General features: G+C 47.0%; 1 protein-coding gene across 1 annotated transcript; it reads left to right on the top strand.

Annotated features, from left to right (window-relative positions):
• Window positions 1–269: 269 nt before the first annotated feature.
• Window positions 270–26,890, top strand: LOC148501004 (DNA topoisomerase 1-like; the record flags this gene model as incomplete). The annotated part of the gene is made up of 9 exons (XM_088451107.1): window positions 270–414; window positions 10,980–11,123; window positions 12,393–12,578; window positions 15,101–15,169; window positions 17,158–17,272; window positions 19,788–19,915; window positions 20,989–21,071; window positions 24,724–24,873; window positions 26,599–26,890. Coding segments are annotated over 9 exons (1,123 nt in total), but the record flags the coding sequence as incomplete, so codon positions are not given.

Raw genomic sequence — 26,890 nt, 5'->3', positions numbered from 1 at the left:
TTTTTTTCTACTGGGGACTCGGGGGTGCACTCTAAGGGCCGGTGCTCCGGGCGACGGCCCTGTTAGCCCGCCCCTAGAACCACCACTGCTTGTGAGCAAATGGACGACTGTCATTTGCTCCCTTACATTACCAGGTTTTCATTCCAACCAGACAGATATCTGACAGAAAATTGTATAGTGTATGGCCAGCTTAATGGGCGTTAATATTATACATTAATGAGCTGCTTAATGATTCATAATAGTAATCTGCATTTTCCCCTCTTTTCCAGAGACTCGAAAATTCCTGAGCCCCCTAGTGGCCACAAGTGGAAAGAGGTTCGTTATGACAACACTGTAACTTGGCTTTCATCATGGACCGAAAATGTGCAGGGATTGGTGAAGTACGTGATGCTGAATGCAAATTCCAAGCTGAAGGTAAGAACTGGTGTTGGCCCTTTTACTGCGTTAGCAATACAAAGTTGCTATTTCATTCCTAGCTAGCTAGACTGATGGCAGACTGACGCATGGTTGCCGGTGCTATGCTTGGACATTTGGAGACCCCTGGTAGAAACGTTGATATAACCCCTTTGCCAAGTTGTGTTTGGCTTAATGCAGCAAGCAGGGACAATACTCATAGCTCAAGACTGGCAGGGCTAAAGAACCTAGAATCCACTGGCTTGGTGCCACAGGCACGAGGTCAGATGTAAGAGGGCACCAGCAATCACCGCCCATGGCGCATTCCTTCCTACATTGCTACTAGGCATATTGGCACAGCCATGCATACTGTCAAACCGGGTTGGATCACTTCATTATGGGTGCATGGCTATGTTCGCTTATCACTCTATTGAAAATATCAGGGCTGTGACTACCGGTTGGTCGGGATGGCATATGCCAGGGGTGCCGTTTGAAGGGTAGGGGGTTTTACTAAGAAAAAAATCTGAAGATGTGCTTTGTCTGACCGTTAAAGGTGCATTACATCTTCAGATGACTTTTGTTTATATGCACACCCTCATGCAACTTTTACCAAATACATTGCGCTTTTTTTTTTTATCTCTGTAATTCTATTATTAATGGGGCGGATATATTTTAGTTGCCTGGGACTGTGGATGCACAGCTAGGAGCAGTAAGCAGCAGGGCTGTCATAACTCAGGCAGCAACCATCTAAGTAAGCTGTTTATTAGGTATGATTTCAGTCTGATGATCCCGGTCCCTAAGCAGCCAGTTTAATGCCCGATCCTTCAGGTGAGATGTTTCCAGCTATGTAAATATCCTCCTAGGAGACTATGAAGCAGAGAAGCCATTTCCATCCGCTTCATACCGATCCCTGCTTCCTATACTAATATTCTCTTCTTTATTCTGTCTATTGGGATCTATATATTGAAAATGAAGCCATATTTCCAAGCTGCAGCCAAACACTAACTTTTACCTAGCGGGTTTCTATTCCCTAGGCAAAGTACTGCACATACAGTTGCTATAAGTCAGGTGAGGAGGAAGTGTCACACTTGTACTATTACACAGGTATTTCATTACACAACACTGTGACTGCGGTGGTTTAATAGAATCCGTAAACTAATCACAGTATTGTTTTCTTGAAAAATAAACTCTGAATACACTTTATTGCATACCACCCAGTTGCAGTATGCCAAATTAGATGGGATAGTCCTGGTGTAAGGACTCTGAGCCTGATTCAGACCCGGACGCTAAGAAGCGTTCGCTAGTAGCTGCCGATGGTTCGCGTTGTACGTATGCGCGAACCACTGCGAAAGATCGGGAAGTGTTCGCTCGCCCAGCATAGACAACCCAGCTGAATGACAGGAGAAGCCATTTGTGGGTGGTAACAGGGGCAGGCCACTAGAAACGGGGGCGTGGAGGTGCAAACACAAGCGTGTCTGAGCGTCCCAACGCAGTTTCAGAGGCGTGCATAATTAACAGGCAGCGTCATAGTACACGTCACCTGGCTGGTTTTTACACTGAAGTGATCTCAGTGCTTGCGGTAGGGTAAAGTCAACCTCAAGCGCTGCGTTCGCTTCCGATGGTACCCGATGTACCGATGGTTGCATACACTTCCTGGAGATGATGTGCGCAAGTGGGCATCTTAAGACAGGCTGATGGGCATCAGCATACACAAAGTGAACGCACGCCAAGACATAGTGGGCTTGCTTATGCCTTGCCGTGCGATCACCTGCCTTGCTGGGCGTGTTTCTAATTTGCATACGCTGGGAGCGAGCGAATGCATCTAGCGACCGGGTCTGAATCAGGCCCTCTATCCCAGTGTTCTGCCCGCGGGCATCTTTGAAACTGGGGACGTATGTCCTGACCACTGCTTGTCTGCCCCAATACATGCTGTGTTAAATGGTGGTTTGTAGGGGAGGAGAAGAGAGGGTCAGTCTGGTGTTTATAAAAGCACTAGGCCAATGAGATGTGGCCATGCAATACCCCCACCCCCACCCCGGTCCCCATTCGTGGAACTTCAAAGTAGAGAGAGATTTAATGTATTGTGGCAAATATTTTGTTGCTTAAAGAAGAATATAACTGAATTGTCAGCTTCGCACAAGGACTTACCCAGTTTTGCTATGTAAGGTACTATTTTGTCCCTCTCTTCCAATTGTGAGTGTTAAAAAGTATCCCAAAAAATATAATTTATTTCAATTATAATCGATGGTGATCCGTTTTTCCGCCTCAATGGCCCCCACGGCAGCAACGGAGACAGGACAGACCACCAGTAAGAAGATAGGAGGATCATTGTGTCTGCAGCGGGGGTTTAGTGGGGACGGGGCACGGGTGACGCATCCTATGCGGTGTCCATATGACTAGTATGTAAATCATGAAGGTGAATACTAAATATGGTGCCTCATTTCACCCAGTTTCTCACTGCGGTATGCAGTCGGGAAGCCGGTGGACCTTGTCCCGACAGCCGGCTTCCCGACTGCTTAATCTCAGCGAGGGTTAAATGACAGGCGTCAATCTAGACGCCTGTCATTTTACTGACGCCGGGAGACCGCTGCCCGGCACCCTGATCGAAGGGGCGCCGGATGGCCGCACACAGAGGGGGGGGTTAGGTTTAGGGTTCTTGGGGGGGCACTTAGTGCTAGGCACTCCCCCGGAGGTTAGGTTTAGGCTGGGGGAAGGGGGGTTAGGGTTAGGCACCCCCCCTGGAGGTTAGGTTTAGGCTAGGGGAAGGGGGGTTAGGGTTAGGCACCCCCCCGGGGAGGGACTTTGGGTTAGGCACTCCCCCCGGGGGACTTAGGTTTAGGCAGCGGGGAAGGGGTGGGTTAGGCACTGGGGGGGAAGGTTAGACACCCCTAAGGGACGGTTAGGGTTAGGGGAGGGAATTAGATTAGTCAATACTTAACTTGGGGACGATCAGGATTTTCACCCATGTCGGGCAGCCGCTATCGGTATTCCAACTGCCAGACATGCGTCCGGTGGTAACTCATACCGATTCCCTCACTGCAGGTTAGTTATTACACAATGGTGGTGATTCTGGTCAAAAAAACAAACTTACAGAACGGTCATACAGATGTTTCCTCTTACATTGTTGCTCAAGTCGCACCTCACAGGCGTCTAAGTCACGGCATGAAAATACTGTGGGGAGGCGCGTTGAGGCACAGTGAGATTTGACCGTATCCATGGCATGCAATACACAGCTTCACCACTGGGTGGCCAGTGCTCCACTGATTAAAACTAAAAAAATAGATGAATAATACAGCAGTGGATGGATATGGCAGTACAGAATAAAGAGTAAAGTAAGCGCTGACAGGTGGGCCAATCACATACAGTGCAGCCTGCAGTGTAAATATGGTCTTTCATACAGTTCTGTAGTAAAACTTCCCGGCAAGCTATTTTATGAAACCCTGCCCGTGCATAACTTGTGCTGTGCACATAGTTCTGCAGGCACCTAGCGCCAATTTAGGCAGCTATGTGCTGCATTCACAGTGATAGCATGCCTTACAAAGGAATGGTGGGGTTGATGGGCGCTCTTTAGAACTACACTGAACTACAAGTGTCAGCACAAGAAAAGGTCTGTCTAGATTAAACGCTGCTTGTGCGGCTTCTGCAGCAGCAGTGCGACTACGGTACAGAGGGTGCTTCAATTTCCAGTATGTGCCCGGCTTGCTGTACAGTAAATCATACTGTACAGTACCGTTACAGGGTTTTTTCTTTAATAATTCTTTAATACTCCAAAATTGACAACCAGGTGGAACTACAAATCCCAGCATGAAACTCCACCGTTACCTTCCTGTGTAAACAGGCTACTGTAACACCAGGACATTAATATGAGAAAAAAGATGATCTATACTAATATAATAAGAACGTTGTGTCTGTCTGTTCCAAGTTGGCACAAAACCTACTGAACCCATTTTTATGAAAACTGCATCATTTTGTAGTGGAAACCCCTAGAAATATCCTGCACTTTGTTACATCTCCAGCCGTCAAGTTAGAGCTGAATAACAACAAAGGCAATATTTACTGACATCAATGCAAGTGATAGGCGTGACACCATATGTGCGTCCGGTAAGGGGGAGAGGTGCTTTGTGCCCGCGGTCACATGAACCGGATAGGTTACATAGCAGTCTGTGCACAGGGCACACAGTGACATTGGTGTGAGTGGTGGGTGAAAAGGAGACGTTACATAGCAGTCTGTACACAGGGCACACAGTGACATTGGTGTGAGAGGTGGGTGAATAGGAGAGGTTACATAGCAGTTTGTGCAAAGGGCACACAGTGCTATGTAACCTATCCTATTCACCCATCTCTCACACCAATGTCACTGTGTGCCCTGTGCACAGACTGCTATGTAACCTATCCTATTCACCCATCTCTCACACCAATGTCAGTCTGTGCACAGGGCACACAGTGATATAGGTGTGAGTGCTGGTTGAATAGGAGGCTACATAGCAGTCTGTGCACAGGGCACACAGTGACATTGGTGGGTGAATAGGATAGGTTACATAGCAGTCTGTGCACAGGGCACACAGTGATATAGGTGTGAGTGCTGGTTGAATAGGAGGCTACATAGCAGTCTGTGCACAGGGCACACAGTGACATTGGTGGGTGAATAGGATAGGTTACAAAGCAGTCTGTGCACAGGGCACACAGTGACATTGGTGTGAGTGGTGGGTGAATAGGATAGGCTACATAGCAGTCTGTGCACAGGGCACACAGTGACATTGGTGTGAGTGGTGGGTGAATAGTATAGGTTACATAGCAGTCTGTGCACAGGGCACACAGTGACATTGGTGTGAGTGGTGGGTGAATAGGAGAGGTTACATGGCAGTCTGCACAGGGCACACAGTGACATTGGTGTGAGAGGTCGGTGAATAGGAGAGGTTACATAGCAGTTTGTGCACAGGGCACACAGTGACATTGGTGTGAGAGATGGGTGAATAGGAGAGGTTACATAGCAGTCTGTGCACAGGGCACACAGTGACATTGGTGGGTGAATAGGATAGGTTACATAGCAGTCTGTGCACAGGGCACACAGTGATATAGGTGTGAGTGGTGGGTGAATAGGACAGGTTACATAGCAGTCTGTGCACAGGGCACACAGTGACATTGGTGTGAGTGGTGGGTGAAAAGGAGACGTTACATAGCAGTCTGTGCACAGGGCACACAGTGACATTGGTGTGAGTGGTGGGTGAATAGGAGAGGTTACATAGCAGTCTGTGCACAGGGCACACAGTGACATTGGTGTGAGTGGTGGGTGAATAGGAGAGGTTACATAGCAGTCTGTGCACAGGGCACACAGTGATATAGGTGTGAGTGGTGGGTGAATAGGAGAGGTTACATAGCAGTCTGTGCACAGGGCACACAGTGATATAGGTGTGAGTGCTGGTTGAATAGGAGGCTACATAGCAGTCTGTGCACAGGGCACACAGTGACATTGGTGGTTGAATAGGAGAGGTTACATAGCAGTCTGTGCACAGGGCACACAGTGACATTGATGTGAGTGGTGGGTGAATAGGATAGGTTACATAGCACTGTACACAGGGCACACAGTGACATTGGTGTGAGTGGTGGGTGAATAGGATAGGCTACATAACAGTCTGTGCACGGGGCACACAGTGACATTGGTGTGAGTGGTGGGTGACGGCGCTGCTGCCACCAGTCTGTAAAGCGCTGCTGGTCACGTGGGCGACTCCCGCAACAGGGCCCCATGAAAAACAATACAACTAGAGCTAAATGTTGACAGAAGCGATTTCATCATGGGCTAAGCTGCGGCCATCAGTTAGTTTAAAATATATCAATCAGTTGGAGCAGGGTACAGATTTGTCCTCGTACATCTAGCCTTAATACGCCGCGCAGTACAACTTGCCTGGCATCAGTGAGCCGCCTGGTCCCGTGCTAATCTAGTAGTGCAGCAGACTGTGCACCTGAGTCTGTATATGACGCATAATGGAACTTTGGAATGAAAAATAAATATGTGCCTGCTACAGTGTAACACTTGGTATACAGATTCAGAGACAATCGCACACAGATATACAAGTGTCACATATCAAAGTTGTGACTTAGACACATTTTCTAAAAAAAAAAAAGTATTGCATTTACTTCCATCAAGAAGCAGGCAGCAGGGAATGCTGGTGCTTGTAGTTCTACAGCTACAAAAAAATTACATGGCGTCTACAGTGGTGCAGAGTAACCAAATACAGACAATTACTGCCTTCTAAGATGTAGCGGAAAATCTGTGCGCTTTGGTTTGAGGCTAATAATGATGGATACTGTGCAGGGAAATGTTAGGGAGAAGTATATAATTTTCTGCCAACATTCTTATTGCCCTATTCAATTGTTTTACACAACCCTTAGCAAGTCTGCAGAGTTTCCCTGGTCCAGCCTCGCCGGCACAGCTGACTCCCGGGCTTTGGGTATTGGCGTAGTGTAACTCCAGGCTCTCTCTCTCCTCTGAATATTTGATGAATTGATTCAACCTCTGGATGTGGATGCAGGTGCAGTGCATCTAACGCCGCAGTCTGTTTAGTGCAGCAGTAGTTTAAGTCATTCCGTGGCTGCGGCAGCTGACAAATATCCTGAGCTGCGAGCGCTTGAGAGTGCGAGAGGGCCGATGTGCTGCTTTTTATTGCCGCTCATGAATGCCTAATGCTCATAATCAGCGTAAATCTCGGCAGACGGAGAGCGATGATTTAAATCGAAATGGACTAAACTGGCTTCTGTCTTTGGCAACCTTCAGTGAGCTCCGGCCGTGTTTTGCCACCGGTAATAAAAAAAGGGGGAACAATATGTGTATTCTGCATTGTCCAACATCCAGAATCCGTTTCACATAACAGTAAATAGTGAATCAGCTGCTGATGAACAGATTACTTGGGAAGCTTAGCCAGCCAGAAAAGGAGAACACTGATTACCTACAGTAAAGCCTGTCTGGATCCATTGTAACATTATTGGTAAATAAGGTTTTGATTAATGGAGAAACATTACATGGACACAGATTGGGTAGCGCGCAGTCATTTTGTTCTGGCCGTGAAACGCGTTGCGAATAATCTTTCTAACCCATTGAGAGCTAAAGTGCTGTAATCATGAGACAAAATAAACTTTACCGCAATTCATGCTGAATTTGATAATCGGTTCGGAATTAAACCCTGTGATTCCTAAATGAAACTGGGATTTGGAAGTCTTTTATTTCTTTAATGGGAATAAACAGCTGTATAGACCAACCCCATTGACTACCTCCACCTGCAGTAATTTACTCTGACTCCAGGCTGTATCTTTAGCTGTTTAAAAAGCAAATCTACAGAAAAAAAGAAATTGGAAATGGTCTTTCTCCCACAACATGGCGTTAGGGGGCCAGTTACGCTAGAAGGAACCAAGGTGCACGTACTTTATAACAAAATGTGACTCTCAGCCACAGAATGATGGAGATATAAATGAGGCGCCATAGCAGCCTGAGGAGCATTGAAAATATAGGGAATAGCTGTGTACATTTCTTTGCTGTCTAACCCCATCACCGCAGTGCTCCATCCCCTATAATGTTCCATATGTATAAAAGAAATGCATATACATTTTTATTAAAGTGCTTCGATATTTTTATGCTGGTTGTCAGTGATACATAAGAACGAGGGCAGTATTTCCACTTTCTCAATGTTTTAATGAAGCTGATAGAATGAGGATAAGACGCAGGAGAGAATTCTTTAGGTTAGAGAACGTAATAAATGCAGGTGATGGACACAAACCGCCGGTGCTTTCCCTCTCTGTGATATTACGGAGTGCCAGGAGGCTGTAACATGGAGTAAGGGAGTTGGATTCTCCCTCTCTAGAATACATTCTAGCAGTACCTGTAGTTACTCCCATTCTAGCAGTACCTGTAGTTACTCCCGTTCTAGCAGTACCTGTAGTTACTCCCGTTCTAGCAGTACCTGTAGTTACTCCCGTTCTAGCAGTACCTGTAGTTACTCCCGTTCTAGCAGTACCTGTAGTTACTCCCGTTCTAGCAGTACCTGTAGTTACTCCCGTTCTAGCAGTACCTGTAGTTACTCTCGTCCTGGCACTACCTGGCGTTACTCTCGTCCTGGCACTGCCTGGCGTTACTCTCGTCCTGGCACTGCCTGGCGTTACTCTCGTCCTGGCACTGCCTGGCGTTACTCTCGTCCTGGCACTGCCTGGCGTTACTCTCGTCCTGGCACTGCCTGGCGTTACTCTCGTCCTGGCACTGCCTGGCGTTACTCTCGTCCTGGCACTGCCTGGCGTTACTCCCGTCCTGGCACTGCCTGGCGTTACTCCCGTCCTGGCACTGCCTGGCGTTACTCCCGTCCTGGCACTGCCTGGTGTTAACCTGGCAGAAGCAGCTCCTAGAGTGATGCAGGGTGGGCTGCTCAGTCTATAGTTGTATTGATACCAGTCCCTGTTACACACCGGTTTGGCTGCTACAGTTGTGTCCCCCACACACTTTGTGATGCTCGCCTACTGTGTTATAGTGTACTGAGTTTATAAAGTTTACATTTACTTGTCACAGTAACATGAACTGCTACTGGAACAACTTTTATTTTCATCTACTAATCAAACTAATCATTGGCGTAACTACTGGAATCGGTATGAAATACCGATGGACGGGATGTCGGCTGCAGGGTCGTAGAGAGCCGGGCCCGGGTAAATGAGGGGGCGTGGCCTAATCGCGGGAAGCGTGACCACGCCCCCCTTGAGAAAAAATAACAAAAAGAAATCACTTTTACACCACCGCATATAGGCGCTGCTCGCTGGGGAGGGGGGGGCACTGTAAGCCCCCCAGCTCGGCGCTGCACGGGGGTGGGGCACAATCAGTGTGATCGCTCCCCCCCACAGCCATAGGAGACTGCTCCGGCTGCTGCAGCAGCCACGAGCAGTCTCTCACTGCAGAACAGCACAAGCTGTGTGAGCTACTGTGAGGGAGGGGGTGGGCGACGCCAGACCCGGGCCCCTCTAGCAAGCCCAGGCCCGGGTAAACTGTACCCGCTCCCCCCCTTCTCGGCACCCATGGCCAGCTGTCAGTACACTGACTGCAGCATCCCAATGGGTCAAATCCTGACAGGGAAATGGTAAGTAATGTTCCCCTGTCCTATTTACCCCCTAACCCTCCTTTCTTGCACCCTAATACTAACCCACCTGGTGAGTGCCTATTCCTAACCCTCCTCCCTTAGTACCTAACTCCCCCTCCCCCCCCCCCTGCCTGGAGCCTAACCCTAACCTCCCCCCTGCCCAGAGCCTAACTCTACTAAGTCTCCGACCCCCTGCCCCCCCCACCCCCCCGCGGCTGATACTTTTCCGCTTTTACGATCGGGATAGTGTCTGTCGGGATCCCGTCATGTCGGGATTTCGGCGCCAGTGTTGTCTCTGCATTTGGGATTCCGATGCCGGGGCTCCGGCAGATGGCTTCCCGCTTGTCGGGATCCTCACCGCATCCCGTAACTACCATAGGTGTTAGCAGCTGCTATGTGGTCCAGAGCTGAGGGGCCCCCAACTTCCTTGTCAGTTACATGTGTTAAATACATTTTCCACCATTGGGTGGTACATAGGGGCCCTTACACTTTTGCTATGGGACCTTCAAATATCTAGTTACACCCCTGGAACTAGTCGCTGTAAATCCTTTTACTTTTTACTCTTGCGGCGGCTTGTAACATAAGTGTGTGTGTACTGTATGCTGATCTGATCATTGTAAATGTGCACATCAAGAATAGGATTTATTGGTACCATACAGCAGAGATTCACTGGGGCCCCAAGCCCTACCACATTCATTAGCTTCACCTTTAACCACCATTAACTTCCCTAAGTTTAACTATCTTTTTCCCAGCATTGTAGACCACATCTGAAGACCTTTCTCAATCGCTTGCATTAGGAAAAGAGGAATAGTCTGATATAGCTGCTATAAGTCCGGCCCTGATGTCTTTCTAGACATATTTAAAAATGACAAAACATCATATGGAAATACCTTTTGCCAAAATTATGTCTACAAGATTGCACCTGGGTCAGTAAGGTTATATTGGTTTCAGGTGCCAGACAGACTTTTTTTAAGGGCCATAAATGAACAGCGTAATGCAGAAAACGTAGAATAATTCTAGCCTGAGGCCTTTTTAAAGTATTTGTTTCCTTAACCAATGCTTGTGAGCATACTGACCATAGATATGTATACTAGGAAGTGGTGACATCACTGAGGCATGATGTCACTGGCCCCAGATAATTGACCAGAAAAGACTGTAGGCCATAGGTTTCCAAACTCCGCCATTACAGTCCGCGTTTTAAGGATAGCCATGCTTGTACACAGGTGACTTAAATAGTACCTCAGTCCATTTGAGTTAAGCATCTGGACTAAAGCATGGATATCCTTAAAACTTGGCCTGTAATGGTGAAGTTTGGGAACCTCTGCTCTAGGTCATTGTCTGGTGCATCTTAAAAACCAGTATTAGAGAAGGTAGATTGGAGAACTCACCATGTAGTCGTTCCAGTTGGAGTTCCTGTTCCTTATTTTATTGCAGCAAGCTTACAATCTATTATTTTGTTTGTTTTTTTATTCTCCCAAGGGGGAAAAAGATTGGGAAAAGTACGAAGTTGCCAGAAAACTGAAAAACCACGTTGACAAAATAAGGAGAACCTATCGGGAGAACTTCAAATCGAAAGAGATGAAGATACGACAGAGGGCCGTAGCCTTATATTTTATTGACAAGGTACGGGTGTATGAAGACTGTCCGTTTATGGTAATGTACCAAGGACTAGATGCTAGAAGCCACAGAGGCATTCAATGACAATATGGAGGATGCTGAAATTCATATTTAAAGCAAAGCAAGTTGCGGGTATGAGGTGATCCACCTATAGATAGCACTAATTGTTATACATTCCATCGGGAAACACTTTTTTCATATGAAGTAATGTGACAAAAGTGACATCACTAATGTCCATCTGTCATGACATCACTACTCGCAAAAGCCACTTATTAAGGATATATTTTGCAGGCTATTTTACGGTCTAAGTACCTCCACAAAAGCTGCTTTGATCCATCCCTATGATCCGCCGCCATCTATCTGCACCATCTATCTGCCGCCATCCTGCAAGGAGAAGATCTCTATTAGACATTTGTTTAGGGGGTATGAGGGAGAGGACGGGATTAGGTAAGGTACGAAAGGCAGGACCACCAAGGGGGGGCACTCGTGGCTCCATACAGGCCGATTAGTCGACAGTAAAAAGATCAACATAGTCATTAGGTCAACCATCATCCTGTAGACATGTATTTAGGTCAATAAGGTTAAATGGTCGAAACATTAAATAGGTCAACAATTAAAATGTCAACGTGTTGTTATTCATGATTTGTGGGGTTAAGCAAAAATAACAAAAACCGTGACAACCATTTAACCCTGTCGAACAAAATACATGTCTACAGACTGATGGCCAACCTAATGACCATGTTGACCTATTGACTGTCGACATTCAGAACCAGTTGACCATGTGCTGTCGACCTATTCACTGTCGATCTTTCATTCCACACCCCTCATGACTGCCTGCCTGTTTCCCCATGGCATCTCTTTATCCAAAGATAGAACATAATAACTGGCAGTATATTCCTTTATTTTCCTGCACACAACATTGAGAGATATTGATATTTGTGCCCTATTAGTAGGCGTACAGTTGCTTCTATGCAAGTGTTATTTTATATGTTGCAGAGCGGGTTCTAGGATTTTTATGGCCGTTATCTTTAGCTCTGGTCTATGTGATCCTCGCTCTCACACAGGGCTGGTGTTGGGTGGGACCAACACGAAAATTGCTCGAGGCCCCTGAAGAATTGGTTCCATCGTAGATACTTCTTGCCTGGCTGCTCTGCTTATTTTCTCTCTCGTTTTTTGTGTTCCAAAAATATTTTACACGTTTCCTCAAAGCCCTGAGCTTCGCTTTTATCTTGTTAGTGTAATGTCCTTTTCATGGACCTGTATTGTCTTCCTCAGCTGGCCCTGAGAGCGGGTAACGAAAAGGAGGAAGGGGAGACGGCTGACACTGTAGGCTGTTGTTCATTGAGAGTAGAACATATAAAACTTTACCCAGAACTTGACGGAGAGAAACATGTGGTTGAGTTCGACTTCCTCGGTAAAGATTCCATCCGATACTACAACAAAGTTCCAGTGGAAAAGAAGGTAAAATGGACAGAACGAGACTCTAAGGAGACACTTGAGCACAGGTGACGTAATTAGCACCTCAGTTATTTTGTTTTTACCACCTGTGCTCAAGCATGGATATTACTAAAACCAGCACTGTTAGTGTGCCTTGAGGACTGAGGTTGGGAATCACTGTTCTAGAAGGTGCTAGATAACCATAATCCGTTTGGTTGCTATGGGCAACTACTCCACTTCTAAAAACCCAGACTTCAGTAAATATAGGCCATGAGGAAAACTAGGTGGGAATATCCACTTAAAATAGGTTTACAAAGAGTACCGGCCAACAGCACGTACAAATCCACATACGCAATGGCAAGATCTGCAATCGGCTGAACTTTAAGGGATAATTTGGCTATAAAGAATGTCCCTCCCTCCCCACAGATGATGTGCCGCAGTTTTGGACTTATTATGAATTGAAGCCGAACATGTTATCTGTGGAGGGACAGTGCTGCCTTTTACTGGCCAAATTCAGCCTCCACCAATTCCAGAATTCATATATTTATTGGGCTTTGGATCCTATGGGTGAGGTTCCCAGACTCCGCCATTACAGTCCAGGATTGAAGGATATCCATTCTTGAGTACAAATGGTTAAATCAAATTGACTGAGGTACTAAATAAGTCACCTGTGCTCATGCATGATATCGTTAAAACGTGGACTGTAATGGCGGCGTTTGGAAACCTCTGTCCTATGCAATAATAACCATTATCAATATAGTTTGTGTCCACAAAATGGCCGTTTCCCGCTGTCTGGAGGTCACCAGGGCACTTTGTTAACATTATGATGTCAAGAAATTAACGAGATGAATCACACCGCCGAAAGAGGACAGTTGGAGAAGTTGCCCATAAGCCACCAATCAGCTTCTACCTGTCATTTTATAGAATGTAATAGATAAATGATAGCTGGAAGCTGATTGGTTGCTGTGGGTAACCTTTCCTCAGAAAGTTTGATACATCTCCCACTAAAAACTTGTACTACTTTACTATTCCCGGTAGGGAGGCCAATACCGGGCCGTTTTTCAATCCCGGGATAGGCTTTGTTTTGAAAGACATCCCCCCGCCCAGCTCCCACGATGATTTACCAGGTGGCTTCACTACATGTGCCGTGTAGAGGGGCGCAGTCAGGCGCTTCAGCTGGCACACGGCTGCACAGCGAGACGTGAGGACAAAGATCGCCGCCCTGCGTTCGCCTGCCCACCTACCCTCCCGGTTCACTGTACATAGCCAGGGGAGCTGGGAGCCGGGCAGCAGTGACTAGGGAGAGAGCTGAGCTCCCTCCCTAATCACCGCTAGGGATGCCAATCCCGGGATTCAATCCCAGACATTTTTCGGCCAAAATCTCTGGATCCCGATGCCGGGATTGGCCACCTTAATTCCTGGGGTCACATACTGAGTAGTATTAGTTATTTTACATTAACAATGTCTGTACTTTGTTTTTGCACCTCATAGAGTATTGAATAATATATTTTTTTACTTTGTAGCTTTAGGTGGCCGTATTGGGAGCAGGGGGAGTGTAACATACATAAAGGGGGGATTATCAAAGCTTGGAGAGAGAGAAAGTACCAACCAATCAGCTCTTAACTATAATTTTTTAAGCAAAGCCTGTAAAGTGGCAGTAAAGGCCGGTACACACTAGAGTCAGGGGTGTATTTATAACTGGTGCGGGCACACGCACACCCTGCACCCATAAAACGTACCTCTCCGGAGTCCCACATCGGCTTCGGTGTCTGCGCCTGTAAAAACGTCTGGAAAATGTCCGCCGTGGCCATTTTCTCGTCATTTGCGCAGTACAGGGAAAATAGCCGCCTTGGCCATTTTCCCGGTGACCTGTGCATGCGCTATAGACTCTGGGCACACTCTAGTGCCCAGAGTCTATAAGTGCGGCGCTGGCTGCGCACCGTTCACTGCGCAGCCGGCCGCCGGACGGAGAGGGAGGGGCCTGTGTCCGAGACTGCACAAGGGCCCCCTCCTCTCTAGAAACACCCCTGACTAGACTGTCTAGTGTGTCCCAACCTCTTAAGCGACGGGACCCGGCATACACACTTCCCAATGCCCCCAGCAACGATGCGATGGCGGGAGCCATGCTGCATTCGGCAGCATAGCCCTCACTAACTACGCCACCTATCAGACCCGCATGCAGGTCCGACGGGCGATGTCACTGACGACGCACGGGTGCTTGCAACGTCGGCAACATAGTGGGTACACACTAGACGATGTGCCTGATATGTCGTCCGGCTATATCGGACAACATATCATCTAGTGTGTACCCAGCATTAGATGCTGATTGGTACTTTCTCGCTCTCCTCCTCTCTGTGTGCAATAATCAAAGCTGCTATGTAACTACATGATGATAAATCGTCTATACCTGGCTGCCGCATCCAAGGATTATAAATGATCTGTATAGCAGAGAGTTAAAAGAATCCTGCGCCATTTGTACAGCAGGATGGATGGTGTGGTCCACTCAGGGGGGGTTTGTTGATTACCGATCTTAATTTTCTTTTCAGGTGTTCAGAAACCTCCAGCTGTTTATGGAGAATAAGCAGGAAGGGGACGATCTCTTTGACAGACTGAATGTGAGTGTTTCCCCCCCTTGTGCAGACTCCTCTGAGCCCTGATTAACACAGACGTATTAAACCTGGCAGCTCTTGGCTGGACCATTGTCTGCAGCTGGCGGGAGACTCCCCACAGAGAGGGCATCACCTGTCACTCGCCCCTTTTCATGAAAGATCTAGAAGCTGCTCAGGGTATATAGAATATATTGCAGCTCCTGAGCAGAAAGCAAAATGGTAATCTCCTGCCTATTTACTATTCTGCCTCAAAGCTGGAACAACTAAGAAATCACTAATACAAGGTGCAAGGAGCTGTCTCGTCCCTGCTTCAGAGATAATCACCGGTGGCGTTCGTCCAAAATCATGAGAATATGCTTTTGTTCTGCAAATTAATTTAGTCATCCTCCTGCTGTGCGTGAAATATACAATTGGCGCACAGATTGGAGGCACTTAACGTGTTTCGCGTAGGTTCAGCCTCTTATCACGGTATTATTTTTGTTTCAATAACTGTCGGGCTCCTCTTTGTGGCGAATTCTTTTCTTTGAAATGCAGCAAAGACAGAAATCTCCATGTTTTTCTTCTCTGGGGAACTTGAGGACAGTAAATAGAGGGAGTGATGTTAGAAGAAGTACAGGAAGGGATAAAGGGCCGGATTGTGAGTCGTAGGCAGAAGTGCGCGCAGCCGCGTCTATTGGTGACCGCCCATCCTGCGATTTTATGCTAATGCCACCACAATGCCCTTCCCCGGTGTGCGTCCGATTGTGCAAGGACTGAGGCGCCCACTGCCAGCGTCTGTAGGCGCTGAAATACCGAATGTTTGTTAGACGCCACCATCGGTAGCGCTATGTCCGGTGCAGTCTCTCAGTACGACAATGGCCTCCTATGGGGGTGGATGAGCGTCTGTGTACACAATCGCCTTCAGACACGCTCGCGACACTCCCATAATGTGTACCATTCCGTGCATGCGCTGAGTCACCTCCCTGTCACCGCCCACGAATGCACACTACATTTTCTACATATTTCTGGGACCGCGTGTCTCCCGTGCGCCTCTGGACGCGTGCGCAGAAGAGAGCAATCACTGCACTGCGTCCGGGATTGGCAGTGCGGGCATCTCAGGGTCAGGCCCAAGCTGTCACCAGCCGTGTACGTCTTTATTTTAGATTGTAAGCTCTTTTAGGGTGTGTACTATTATATATATATACACAAGTAGTTTAGCAGTAGACCTTATCTGTGTTGATTTATACAGGTTTTAGTCAGTGATGGGGGCTGATGAAGGTTAAAGCGATACAAGTGTATATGTAATAATATATCATTTACCGAATTCAACAGCAACACGATCTACTGAGGGAAGTAAATCTATCTATGAAATGGTTACAGAATCGGCAGGTGTGGATGCGCATGGGCACAATACAATGAAACAGGCGGCCAAATCGATCGATGATCAAATTGGGTGGAATGTTACCATGCAAAGGGATCAATTGCAGCTCATTGAAGCGTTTTCTGTAATTGTGTGAAATGAATACAGTTTAATGATCCTACTAATGGCCCACGCTGCTCATATCAGATTGTAAAGATTGGACGCAGAATGTCCCAATTGTATGCATTCATATCGCTAATCGTACATTAGCAGGAAAATCGCTCAGTGTGTGTGTGTACAAGGCCAGAGCGAATTTAGGTAATCGTAGGCAGCCGTTTAGGGCGCCAAGGTTTAGGGGCACATATACTACTGTACAAGGAGATATAAGGAATGGTGAGATATTAAGACAACCGAGTGACCATTAACAGAGGCACTCAGGGAGGAGAGAGAGCGAGAGGATAGTGCGAGAGGAGCTGATGTCCTGTGATGTACAGGTGCATTTTCAGGACCCGTTTGTAACAACGTGGCCCGGGAGTGAGTTCCCGAGGAAGTGAGCAGCCTGGGAGACGTATTCTATAAAGTGATGACTTTAGGGCGCAGGCGGTTATCTTGAGTAGAAATAGATCTTTCATAACCAGGTCCGTCTTTGTTGCAGACGCCAATGTTGAACAAGCACCTACAGGCCCTGATGGAAGGACTGACAGCAAAGGTTTTCAGGACATACAATGCCTCGATTACACTGCAACAGCAGCTCCAGGAGCTCACAGACAGTAAGGTTTTAGCGTTTGCTGGATGCTTGATCCCAAATGCTCTGTGTGGCTGCTTTATTATATTGCTTTTATCAAATTATCCTTTTAAAATCCCTCTGCCACTGGTTTGGGCAAGTAGCAGTTTGGTAGTTGTGCCATGGTTTGGTGGATTGGGGCAGGTAGTGGTTTGGTAGTTGGGGCCATGGTTTGATGGATTGGGGAAGGTAGTGGTTTGGTAGTTGGGGGCATGGTTTGGTGGATTGGGGCAGGTAGTGGTTTGGTAGTTGGGGGCATGGTTTGGTGGATTGGGGAAGGTAGTGGTTTGGTAGTTGGGGCCATGGTTTGGTGGATTGGGGAAGGTAGTGGTTTGGTAGTTGGGGGCATGGTTTGGTGGATTGGGGCAGGTAGTGGTTTTGTAGTTGGGGCCATGGTTTGGTGGATTGGGGAAGGTAGTGGTTTGGTAGTTGGGGGCATGGTTTGGTGGATTGGGGCAGGTAGTGGTTTGGTAGTTGGGGGCATGGTTTGGTGGATTGGGGCAGGTAGTGGTTTGGTAGTTGGGGGCATGGTTTGGTGGATTGGGGCAGGTAGTGGTTTGGTAGTTGGGGGCAGGTAGTTTTTTTGGTAGTTGGGGGCATGGTTTGGTGGATTGGGGCAGGTGGTGGTTTGGTAGTTGGGGGCATGGTTTGGTGGATTGGGGCAGGTAGTGGTTTGGTAGTTGGGGGCATGGTTTGGTGGATTGGGGCAAGTATCAGTTTGGTAGTTGTGCCATGGTTTGGTGGATTGGGGCAGGTAGTGGTTTGGTAGTTGGGGGCATGGTTTGGTGGATTGGGGCAGGTAGTGGTTTGGTAGTTGGGGGCATGGTTTGGTGGATTGGGGCAGGTAGTGGTTTGGTAGTTGGGGCCATGGTTTGGTGGATTGGGGAAGGTAGTGGTTTGGTAGTTGGGGGCATGGTTTGGTGGATTGGGGCAGGTAGTGGTTTGGTAGTTGGGGGCATGGTTTGGTGGATTGGGGCAGGTAGTGGTTTGGTAGTTGGGGCCATGGTTTGGTGGATTGGGGAAGGTAGTGGTTTGGTAGTTGGGGGCATGGTTTGGTGGATTGGGGCAGGTAGTGGTTTGGTAGTTGGGGGCATGGTTTGGTGGATTGGGGCAGGTAGTGGTTTGGTAGTTGGGGCCATGGTTTGGTGGATTGGGGAAGGTAGTGGTTTGGTAGTTGGGGGCATGGTTTGGTGGATTGGGGCAGGTAGTGGTTTGGTAGTTGGGGGCATGGTTTGGTGGATTGGGGCAGGTAGTTTTTTTGGTAGTTGGGGGCATGGTTTGGTGGATTGGGGCAGGTAGTGGTTTGGTAGTTGGGGCCATGGTTTGGTGGATTGGGGAAGGTAGTGGTTTGGTAGTTGGGGGCATGGTTTGGTGGATTGGGGCAGGTAGTGGTTTGGTAGTTGGGGGCATGGTTTGGTGGATTGGGGCAGGTAGTTTTTTTGGTAGTTGGGGGCATGGTTTGGTGGATTGGGGCAGGTGGTGGTTTGGTAGTTGGGGGCATGGTTTGGTGGATTGGGGCAGGTAGTGGTTTGGTAGTTGGGGGCATTGTTTGGTGGATTGGGGCAGGTAGTTTTTTTGGTAGTTGGGGGCATGGTTTGGTGGATTGGGGCAGGTGGTGGTTTGGTAGTTGGGGGCATGGTTTGGTGGATTGGGGCAGGTAGTGGTTTGGTAGTTGGGGCCATGGTTTGGTGGATTGGGGCAGGTAGTGGTTTGGTAGTTGGGGGTATGGTTTGGTGGATTGGGGCGGGTAGCAGTTTGGTAGTTGGGGGCATGGTTTGGTGGATTGGGGCAGGTAGTGGTTTGGTAGTTGGGGGCATGGTTTGGTGGATTGGGGCAGGTAGTGGTTTGGTAGTTGTGGGCATGGTTTGGTGGATTGGGGCAGCTAGTGGTTTGGTAGTTGGGGGCATGGATTTGCTAAATGGGGTTATATTTTAGGTATGCAGTCGCGAAGCCAGCGGACGTAATCCAGATGGCCGGCTTCCCGACTGCTTTATCCCAGCGAGGGTTAAATGAAAGGCGTCTAAATCTAGACACCTGTCATTTTACCGACGCCAGGAGACCGGCGCCCGGTATCCCAATCGAAGTGATGCCGAGCGCGGACAGCTGCGGGAGGGGGGGAGGTTATTATGATTTTGTCCCAATAAATGTTAGGAGGTATGCACAAACGTTCACTTGGGGCCTCTTGTAAGTATCTTCCCAATCTTCATATTCTATTTGCTCATCTTCAATAGATATTCTCGTTGCTTTATGCATTCATGAAAATAGATGGGGAGTATTGCATTACATATAAAGTATTAGAGGAATTGAGACAGTTGGTCACCATTAACAGATTGCTAAAGATTGATTTGCAAGTTTCAACCAATGAGCTGCTTTATAGAATAAAGACAACATGGCTGCCACTCTTACAACACATTTTTCTGTCGCCAGTTTCCATAAGCCTCCATTACCATGTGTGTACACACTTATGTAGGTATTTAATTATTTTTTTCTTTTCTCCCCAGCGGAGGAAAGTGTACCAGAAAAGATCCTGTCTTATAACCGAGCCAACAGAGCGGTTGCTATACTTTGCAACCATCAACGTGCACCACCAAAAACCTTTGACCAATCCATGTCTAATCTGAGAGCAAAGGTGAGAAACGCGTGGGTTATCTGTCTTCTGCCATTGTATTAAATACACCCTGTAACGTGTTTCCTTGTACAAATGCGCTGTAACCCACACCACCAATCAGATTTTAGCTTCCATTAGCCTAACTACTGAATATCTGTCACTGAGGGCCATATTCAATTGCCGACGAAAAGCTGTTTTCAGCTTATCCACGTATTCAATTCCAAAGACTTTTCGCCGGTGCGAAAAGTCTGCGCCTTGTAACCAGCGGAAAAGATTAACCTCTGAATAGAGGCGGAAAAAAGTGTAGAATTGTGGGTTTGGGGTGCAAAGTTGCAGGAACACCCCTGCAGCCTTGGGACAGTCCCCCGAAAGGTAAACTGCATCAAAAAATAAAAATACTTTAGAACACCCCAAAAAAGTACTTTCATTTTGGGGGCGAAAAAAAAACTAAGTTGGGGACAAAGTTAAAAACTAGCGAAATAGACTCCAGGGGGGTCCCCAAGTATGCCCCAGGTGTTGTTTTGTTTGCTGAAGGTGCGTATTTTACGTTTTGTAAAACCTCACTTTAGCGATTTGTAATCATGCTTGCACCCATTTTCATGTACCCCAAATTTGCTGGGACTACTACTTATTTTTGCTAAAAAAACCTGCTAAATACTATTCTTCACCACTTGTGCAAAGACGCTAAAAAGCACCAATTGAGGACATTTAAGCACCCTAAATACCTTCAGCAGGGCTATTCGGGGGTATCCATAGTGTTCCCCCAAGTCAGTGCATCTTTTGGGGGGTGTCAGGCTGATTTCCTTAAATCTGACAAAACTTTTTGCCGATTTTGAGTTTCGCCCGGTATGTGTTTTCGCATCCTTTTGAATAGGGCGAAAAGCAGTGGCGAGAGAGATACTTTTCCGGAGGCAAAACTAGCGATGACGGCGAAAACTCCAGCATGTGAAAAGTCTGGGACTTTTCGCTGGCAATTAAATACGGACCTATGGGGCAAATATCTATCATCTACCTGCTCACTTTGTCTAAAATGTTCCTTTTTTTTTTCCCCAATAGCCGCTGAACAATTCTTTATTCTGTTTCCTCACTATTAGATTGACGCCAGGAAAGAACAGATATCTCTGGCAAAAAAGGAGCTGAAGGAGGCTAAAGAGAGTGACAGCGAGAAGCTCGGGAAGTATGTAGTATAATGGTGCTGACGCGTTTCACTTGGATTAGGCACATGTCTCTTAGGGGTCTATGTACTAAGCAGTGTTAGGAGACAGAGTGAAAAGTGATAAGGTGCCAGCTAATCAGCTTCTAACTGTCATCGCACAGGCTGTGTTTGAAAAATGACAGTTGGGAGCTGATTGGCTGGTACCTTATTACTTTTCACTCTGTCTCCTAACACTGCTTAGTAAATAGACCCCTGTATCACCTAATTACACCCTGCACAGCATAACTCATAGCTGTATGTCAAGAAGGTTATGTATAGATTTGCATTAAAATCAATTGTTTAAAAGCAGTATTGGGAGATCTATTGAACGTGTGTAGTCCTATACACCTAACTTTGTATCTCATAAAAAATAAACTAAAAAATTTCATATAAATTATCGCTTAAAGACAAAAATAATGAATTGCAGTTTCATCCATTATTAGGGCTGACTTGGAATCGGGAGCAAAGCAAAAATGCAACCATGTTGTGCTGCAGGTGGAGCAGATTTCGAATGTGCAGATAGATTTAGAGTTGGGAGGGGCGTGTTCTAGCTGATCTGTAAATGACAGTGTAACAGTACAGCTGTCCTGTATATGTGGGCTACATGCAAAAGGAGCCAGTATTTACCCTGCAAGCAGAAAGATAAAACAAATATATTTGTAAAATTGCTCCTATTTTCTGCTTTCCTCCCAACTGGACACTTGCTTAAATTGGCTAATACATCAATATTGAAATGGTTCCATGACAAATATTATATAATTGATTGTGTTTCTGAAGGTAGATTGACCATTGCTATGTCCATCCAGCCAGGGATTGAACAATGGTGGCCGTGCCGGCTATACAAACCGGTCTGATTATTGAATGCTGGGCACGTAATTAATTTATTTAATTCTAGCCAAAGTTGAGAAGTTTTCCCCCATTGTTGTATATACTGTGCATCCAGAAAGTATTCACAGCGCTTCACCTTTTTCCACATTTTGTTATGTTACAGCCTTATTCCAAAATGGAATAAATTCATTTTTGTCCTCAAAATTCTACACACAATACCCCATAATGACAGCGTGTAATAAGTTTTTTTGCAAATTTAATTAAAAAAAAACCACAAATAAATCACATGTACATAAGTATTCACAGCCTTTGCCATGAAACTCAAAATTGAGCTCAGGTGCATCCTGTTTCCACTGATCATCCTTGAGATGTTCCTACAGCTTAATTGGAGTCCACCAGTTGTAAATTCAGTTGATTGGACATGATTTTGAAAGACATACATCTGTCTATATAAGGTCCCACACTTGACAGTGCATGTCAGAGCACAAACCAAGCATGAAGTCCAAAAAATTGTCTGTAGACCTCTGAGACAGGATTGTCTCGAGGCACAAATCTGGGGAGGGGTACAGAAGAATATCTGCTGTTTTGAAGGTCCCAATGAGCACAGTGACCTCCATCATCCGTAAATGGAAGAAGTTTGGAACCACCAGGACTCTTTCTAGAGTTGGCTGGCCGTCTAAACTGAGCGATCGGGGGAGAAGGGCCATGCTCAGTGAGGTGACCAAGATCCTGATGGTCACTCTGTCAGAGCTACAGCATTCCTCTGTGGAGAGATGAGAACCATCCAGAAGGACAGCCATCTCTGCAGCAATCCACCAATCAGGCCTGTATGGTATCCGCACATGGGGGTGCCAGCAATTAGGGACAAGGCCTGCAAGGTGTACATTGGGGCTAGCATTGCCAGTAGCACTTGCACGGATGAAAGGGCTGGCTGGGACCTGCAGTTCCAGAATTGAAAGTAGCATCGGGAGATTATTATTGGCCAGTCTTAGCACAGGTTGGGGGGGTTGATGAGGGGGTGCACTACAGCACATGGGGGTGCCCAGCAATTAGGGACAAGGGCTTGCAGGGTGGATGTTGGGGCTAGCATTACCAGGAGTGCTTGCAGGGATGTAAGGGCTGGCTGGGACCTGTAGTTCCACGGTTTAAAGTAGCATCGGGTTAAGCGCTATTAGCGGGCAGCGTGTAGGATATGTATACCTTTTTGTATTGTCTAAAAGTAACGTGTCCATCTATCAACTGTAGACCTAGTTGGTATTGATCTTGGACTAGTCTATCTTTTATCTGTTGATCTATTAACTGTCGATCTATTAACTGTTGATCTATTAAAGGTCTACCTACGTGGTTTTGAACTTGGAACATTGTCTAACTATTAGTTGTCGATCTACGTTGTCGCCCTTATATACCTCTCGATCTTACATATTGTCCCGTTCGACTATATTACTGTCTGACTATTGTTACTGTCAATCTATGCTTTGTCTATCTAAACTACATGTCGACCATTTAATGGTCGAACAAGACGCGTCCGATCTGGTGGTGGCAACATCATGCTGTGGGGATGTTTTTCAGTGGCAGGAACTGGGAGACTAGTCAGGATAAGAGGGAAAGATTAATCCAGCAATGTACAGAGACATCCTGGATGAACACCTGCTCCAGAGCGCTCTTGACCTCAGACTGGGGCGAACGTTCATCTTTCAGCAGGACAATGACCCTAAGCACACAGCCAAGGGGAAACAGTTGGCTTCCCGACTGCTAAATCCCGGCAAGGGTTAAATGACAGGCGTCGAAATGTCGACGCCAGTCCTTTTACCCACACTGGGAGACCGGCGCCCGGGATGCCGGGCGCGGACAGCTGCGTGGGGGGGGAGGTGGGGGGTTAGGTTTAGGGCTCCTGGGGGGTGGGTGGGAGGGTTAGGCACCCTCCTGGGAGATCAGGGTCAGGCTTGGGGAAGGGGGGGGTTAGGCACCCCTGGGGGGAGTTTAGGATTAGGCACCCCCCCGGGAGGACTAAGGTTTAGGCGGCGGGGAAGGTGGGGGTTAGGTTTCGGCACTTAGAGGGGGGATTAGAGTTAGGCACGGGGAGGAGGTTAGGGTTAGGCACCCCTAAGGGAGGGTTAGGGGGTAGAATAGGTTAGTTTATAGTTACCTTCCGACGTTCGGGATTTCCACCTGTGTCGGGCTGCCGCTGCTGGGATTTGAACTGAATCCCAGCCAAGGTATCAAAGGAGTGGCTTCAGGACAACTCTGTGAATGTCCTTGCGTGGCCCAGCCAGAGCCCAGACTTGAATCCGATTGAACATCTCTGGAGAGATCTGAAAATGGCTGTGCACCGACACTTCCCATCCAACCTGATGGAGCGTGAGAGGTGCTGCAAAGAGGAAGATAGGTGTGCCAAGCTTGTGGCATCAAATTCAAAAAGACTTCAGGCTTTAATTGCTGCCAAAGGTGCATCAACAGAGTATTGAGCAAAGGCTGTGAATACTTATGTACATGTGATTTTTTTTTTTTTTTTTTTTAATTCAATTTGCAAAAAAACTTTTTTTTCCACGTTGTCAAATGAATTTATTCCATTTTGAAATAAGGCTGTAACATAACAAAATGTGGAAAAAGTGAAGCGCTGTGAATACTTTCCAGATGCACTGTACCTATTTACCTAATCTAGGAAGACATTCTGTCAGGGGGAATATATTTTATTTTCTCCTATTTTAATGAACCAGTTACCAAGCTCTTGCACAGTAGGGGTGCGTGCATAGAGCCATTGTGCTGGCGGCACCTCTGATCGTGGTACCGTGGTCTCCTCGCACAGGCTCGTGGAAAGTAAGAAGAAGGCCGTGGTGAGAGGAGAGGAGCAGCTCATGAAGCTGGAGGTGCAGGCAACGGACAAGGAAGAGAATAAGCAGATTGCCTTGAGCACCTCCAAGCTAAACTACCTGGATCCCAGAATCTCCGTTGCCTGGTGAGTACCTTTTTCATTGTTCCACCAGGCTGTCCTTATTTCCAACACGGTCTCTAAGTGAGGTCTCTGTATATACAAGTATAATAACTTATAGCGGCTTCTGATCCAACCGGTCAGGATGAGGGTGGGAAGGGCAGTTCTGATTTACTAGTAGTTCTAGAACTCTGTTTCCAATAGTCCCTAATGCCCAGGGAGAGACAGCTTCTGTAAGCCTTTGTCCCTGCAAGTGTCCCTATATTTCAATGTTTCGAGATGTAACTGACCGTTTACTTTCCTATTCCTGAGAATTCTAAATGAATATTTATTGAAGTAGTATATTAAATATGTAACACCCATAAATGCACATGAACGTCACTGACTGTGGCACGATGGGTACGCCGTTGCACGATGGCGACGCCGAACCATAACTGTCCCCCTAAGCAGCACCACACTGCAAAATGACCTTGGGAATGACTATCGGATGCTATGCGAGAAGTGGCATGTAGGGATACAGAAGCATATAAAACCTGTATTTAAATAGGATCTGGTCGACTGAGCGTCTGGCTTTGTAAAACTGATGTGTCCCTCCATATAACATCGCAGTAAACATTTGTCTGTGGTGCTGATTCTGAGTCACGAGCTGTGACTATACGCTAATGCTAGAATCTGACGTTCCCCTGATGTACAGCCATGCGTCTGACTGTGCAAGGATGGGAAGCCCGCTGTCGACGCCTTTAGACACTGTAATACCGCCTGTTGCATCTTTAGACACCGCCGTCGGTCGCGTCATCAAAACTTCCACCAGTCCCATGCTCGATGCAGCCTTCAATGTGAGCGATTAAGCGTCTATGTACGCAATCACTTCAGCGTCGCGCTCGCGACACTCCCATAAAATTATCCATCTCCGTGCACCTAAAGACCCACCTCCCAGGAACGCCCGGCACATTTCCAATACATTACTGATACCATGCGTATTAATTCCAACTGTGCCTCGGTGCGTACACTTGCGGGTTTTTCGTGCATGCGCAGTAGCAGAAGATCGCTGAGCTTTAAACATCCGCATTGCCTGCGACTCGGAATAAGGCCCGGTATGTACAATAAAGGAGATATTTCAGGGAAAGGAGGAGGTGGACGATGGCACTTGTAGGGGGATGCAATCTGTAAACCGGCTGACATGATCCCGACAGCCGGCTTCCCGACTGCTTTATCTCGGCATGGGTTAAATGACAGGGGGAAGGGGGGGGGGGGGGGGGGTAGGCACTTACAGGGGGAGGTTAGGGTTAGGCACCCCAAAGGAGGGATAGGGTTAGGAGAGTTAGGTTAGTGATTACTTACCTGAGGACGATCAGGATTTCCAGCGCTATCGGGCTGCTGCTGCCGGGAATCGAACCGCCTGCCATGCCGATTCCCTTGTAGGTCTGCATGTGCTATGGGTTGAGCGCGCCTTTTGTACTTCTGTCCACATCAGACTTAATTGTGCGCACGCTTTTTGTTGCGCTTTTTCTTAACTTAATGGTCAAAATAGAAGTGCGCATGTACAGTTTGAAAGTGGGCGCACACTGGCAACCGTGACCTGAATACGAATACAGAGGGTGCTCCCATCATAGCGTAAAGCACCTAATTATTCCCACATTGCATGTCTGATACACCGTATAGACGGGGCACAATGTACCTCTGTGGGAGCTGGATGATAAAATATCCGATGTCTGTGTAACATGTTTTATGGGATATCTTTTCCCCGCACAGGTGCAAGAAATGGGGCGTCGGCCTCGAGAAAATCTACAACAAGACGCAGCGGGACAAGTTTGCTTGGGCTATCGATATGACAGAGACGGACTTTTTCTTTTAATCAGATCATTTTACTTATTCTGATTTTGCTATTATATCGTACGCCTGGTATTTACCGATATCGGAGGTCAACGTAAACTTTATTTATTTTTTTTCTTAATGCCACATTTTTTTTTAAATCTGCACTTGTGTACGTTTTAAGAAGCACTGATTTTTATAGTGTTTTAAATAAAAAATTTCAACTTTTTTA

Source organism: Taudactylus pleione, unplaced genomic scaffold (assembly GCF_031769625.1).
Source record: "Taudactylus pleione unplaced genomic scaffold, aTauple2 ptg000537l, whole genome shotgun sequence".
In the NCBI taxonomy this organism is placed as follows: domain Eukaryota; kingdom Metazoa; phylum Chordata; class Amphibia; order Anura; family Myobatrachidae; genus Taudactylus; species Taudactylus pleione.
Note: the sequence above shows the minus strand (reverse complement) of the source record. Positions and strands in the feature narration are given on the sequence as shown.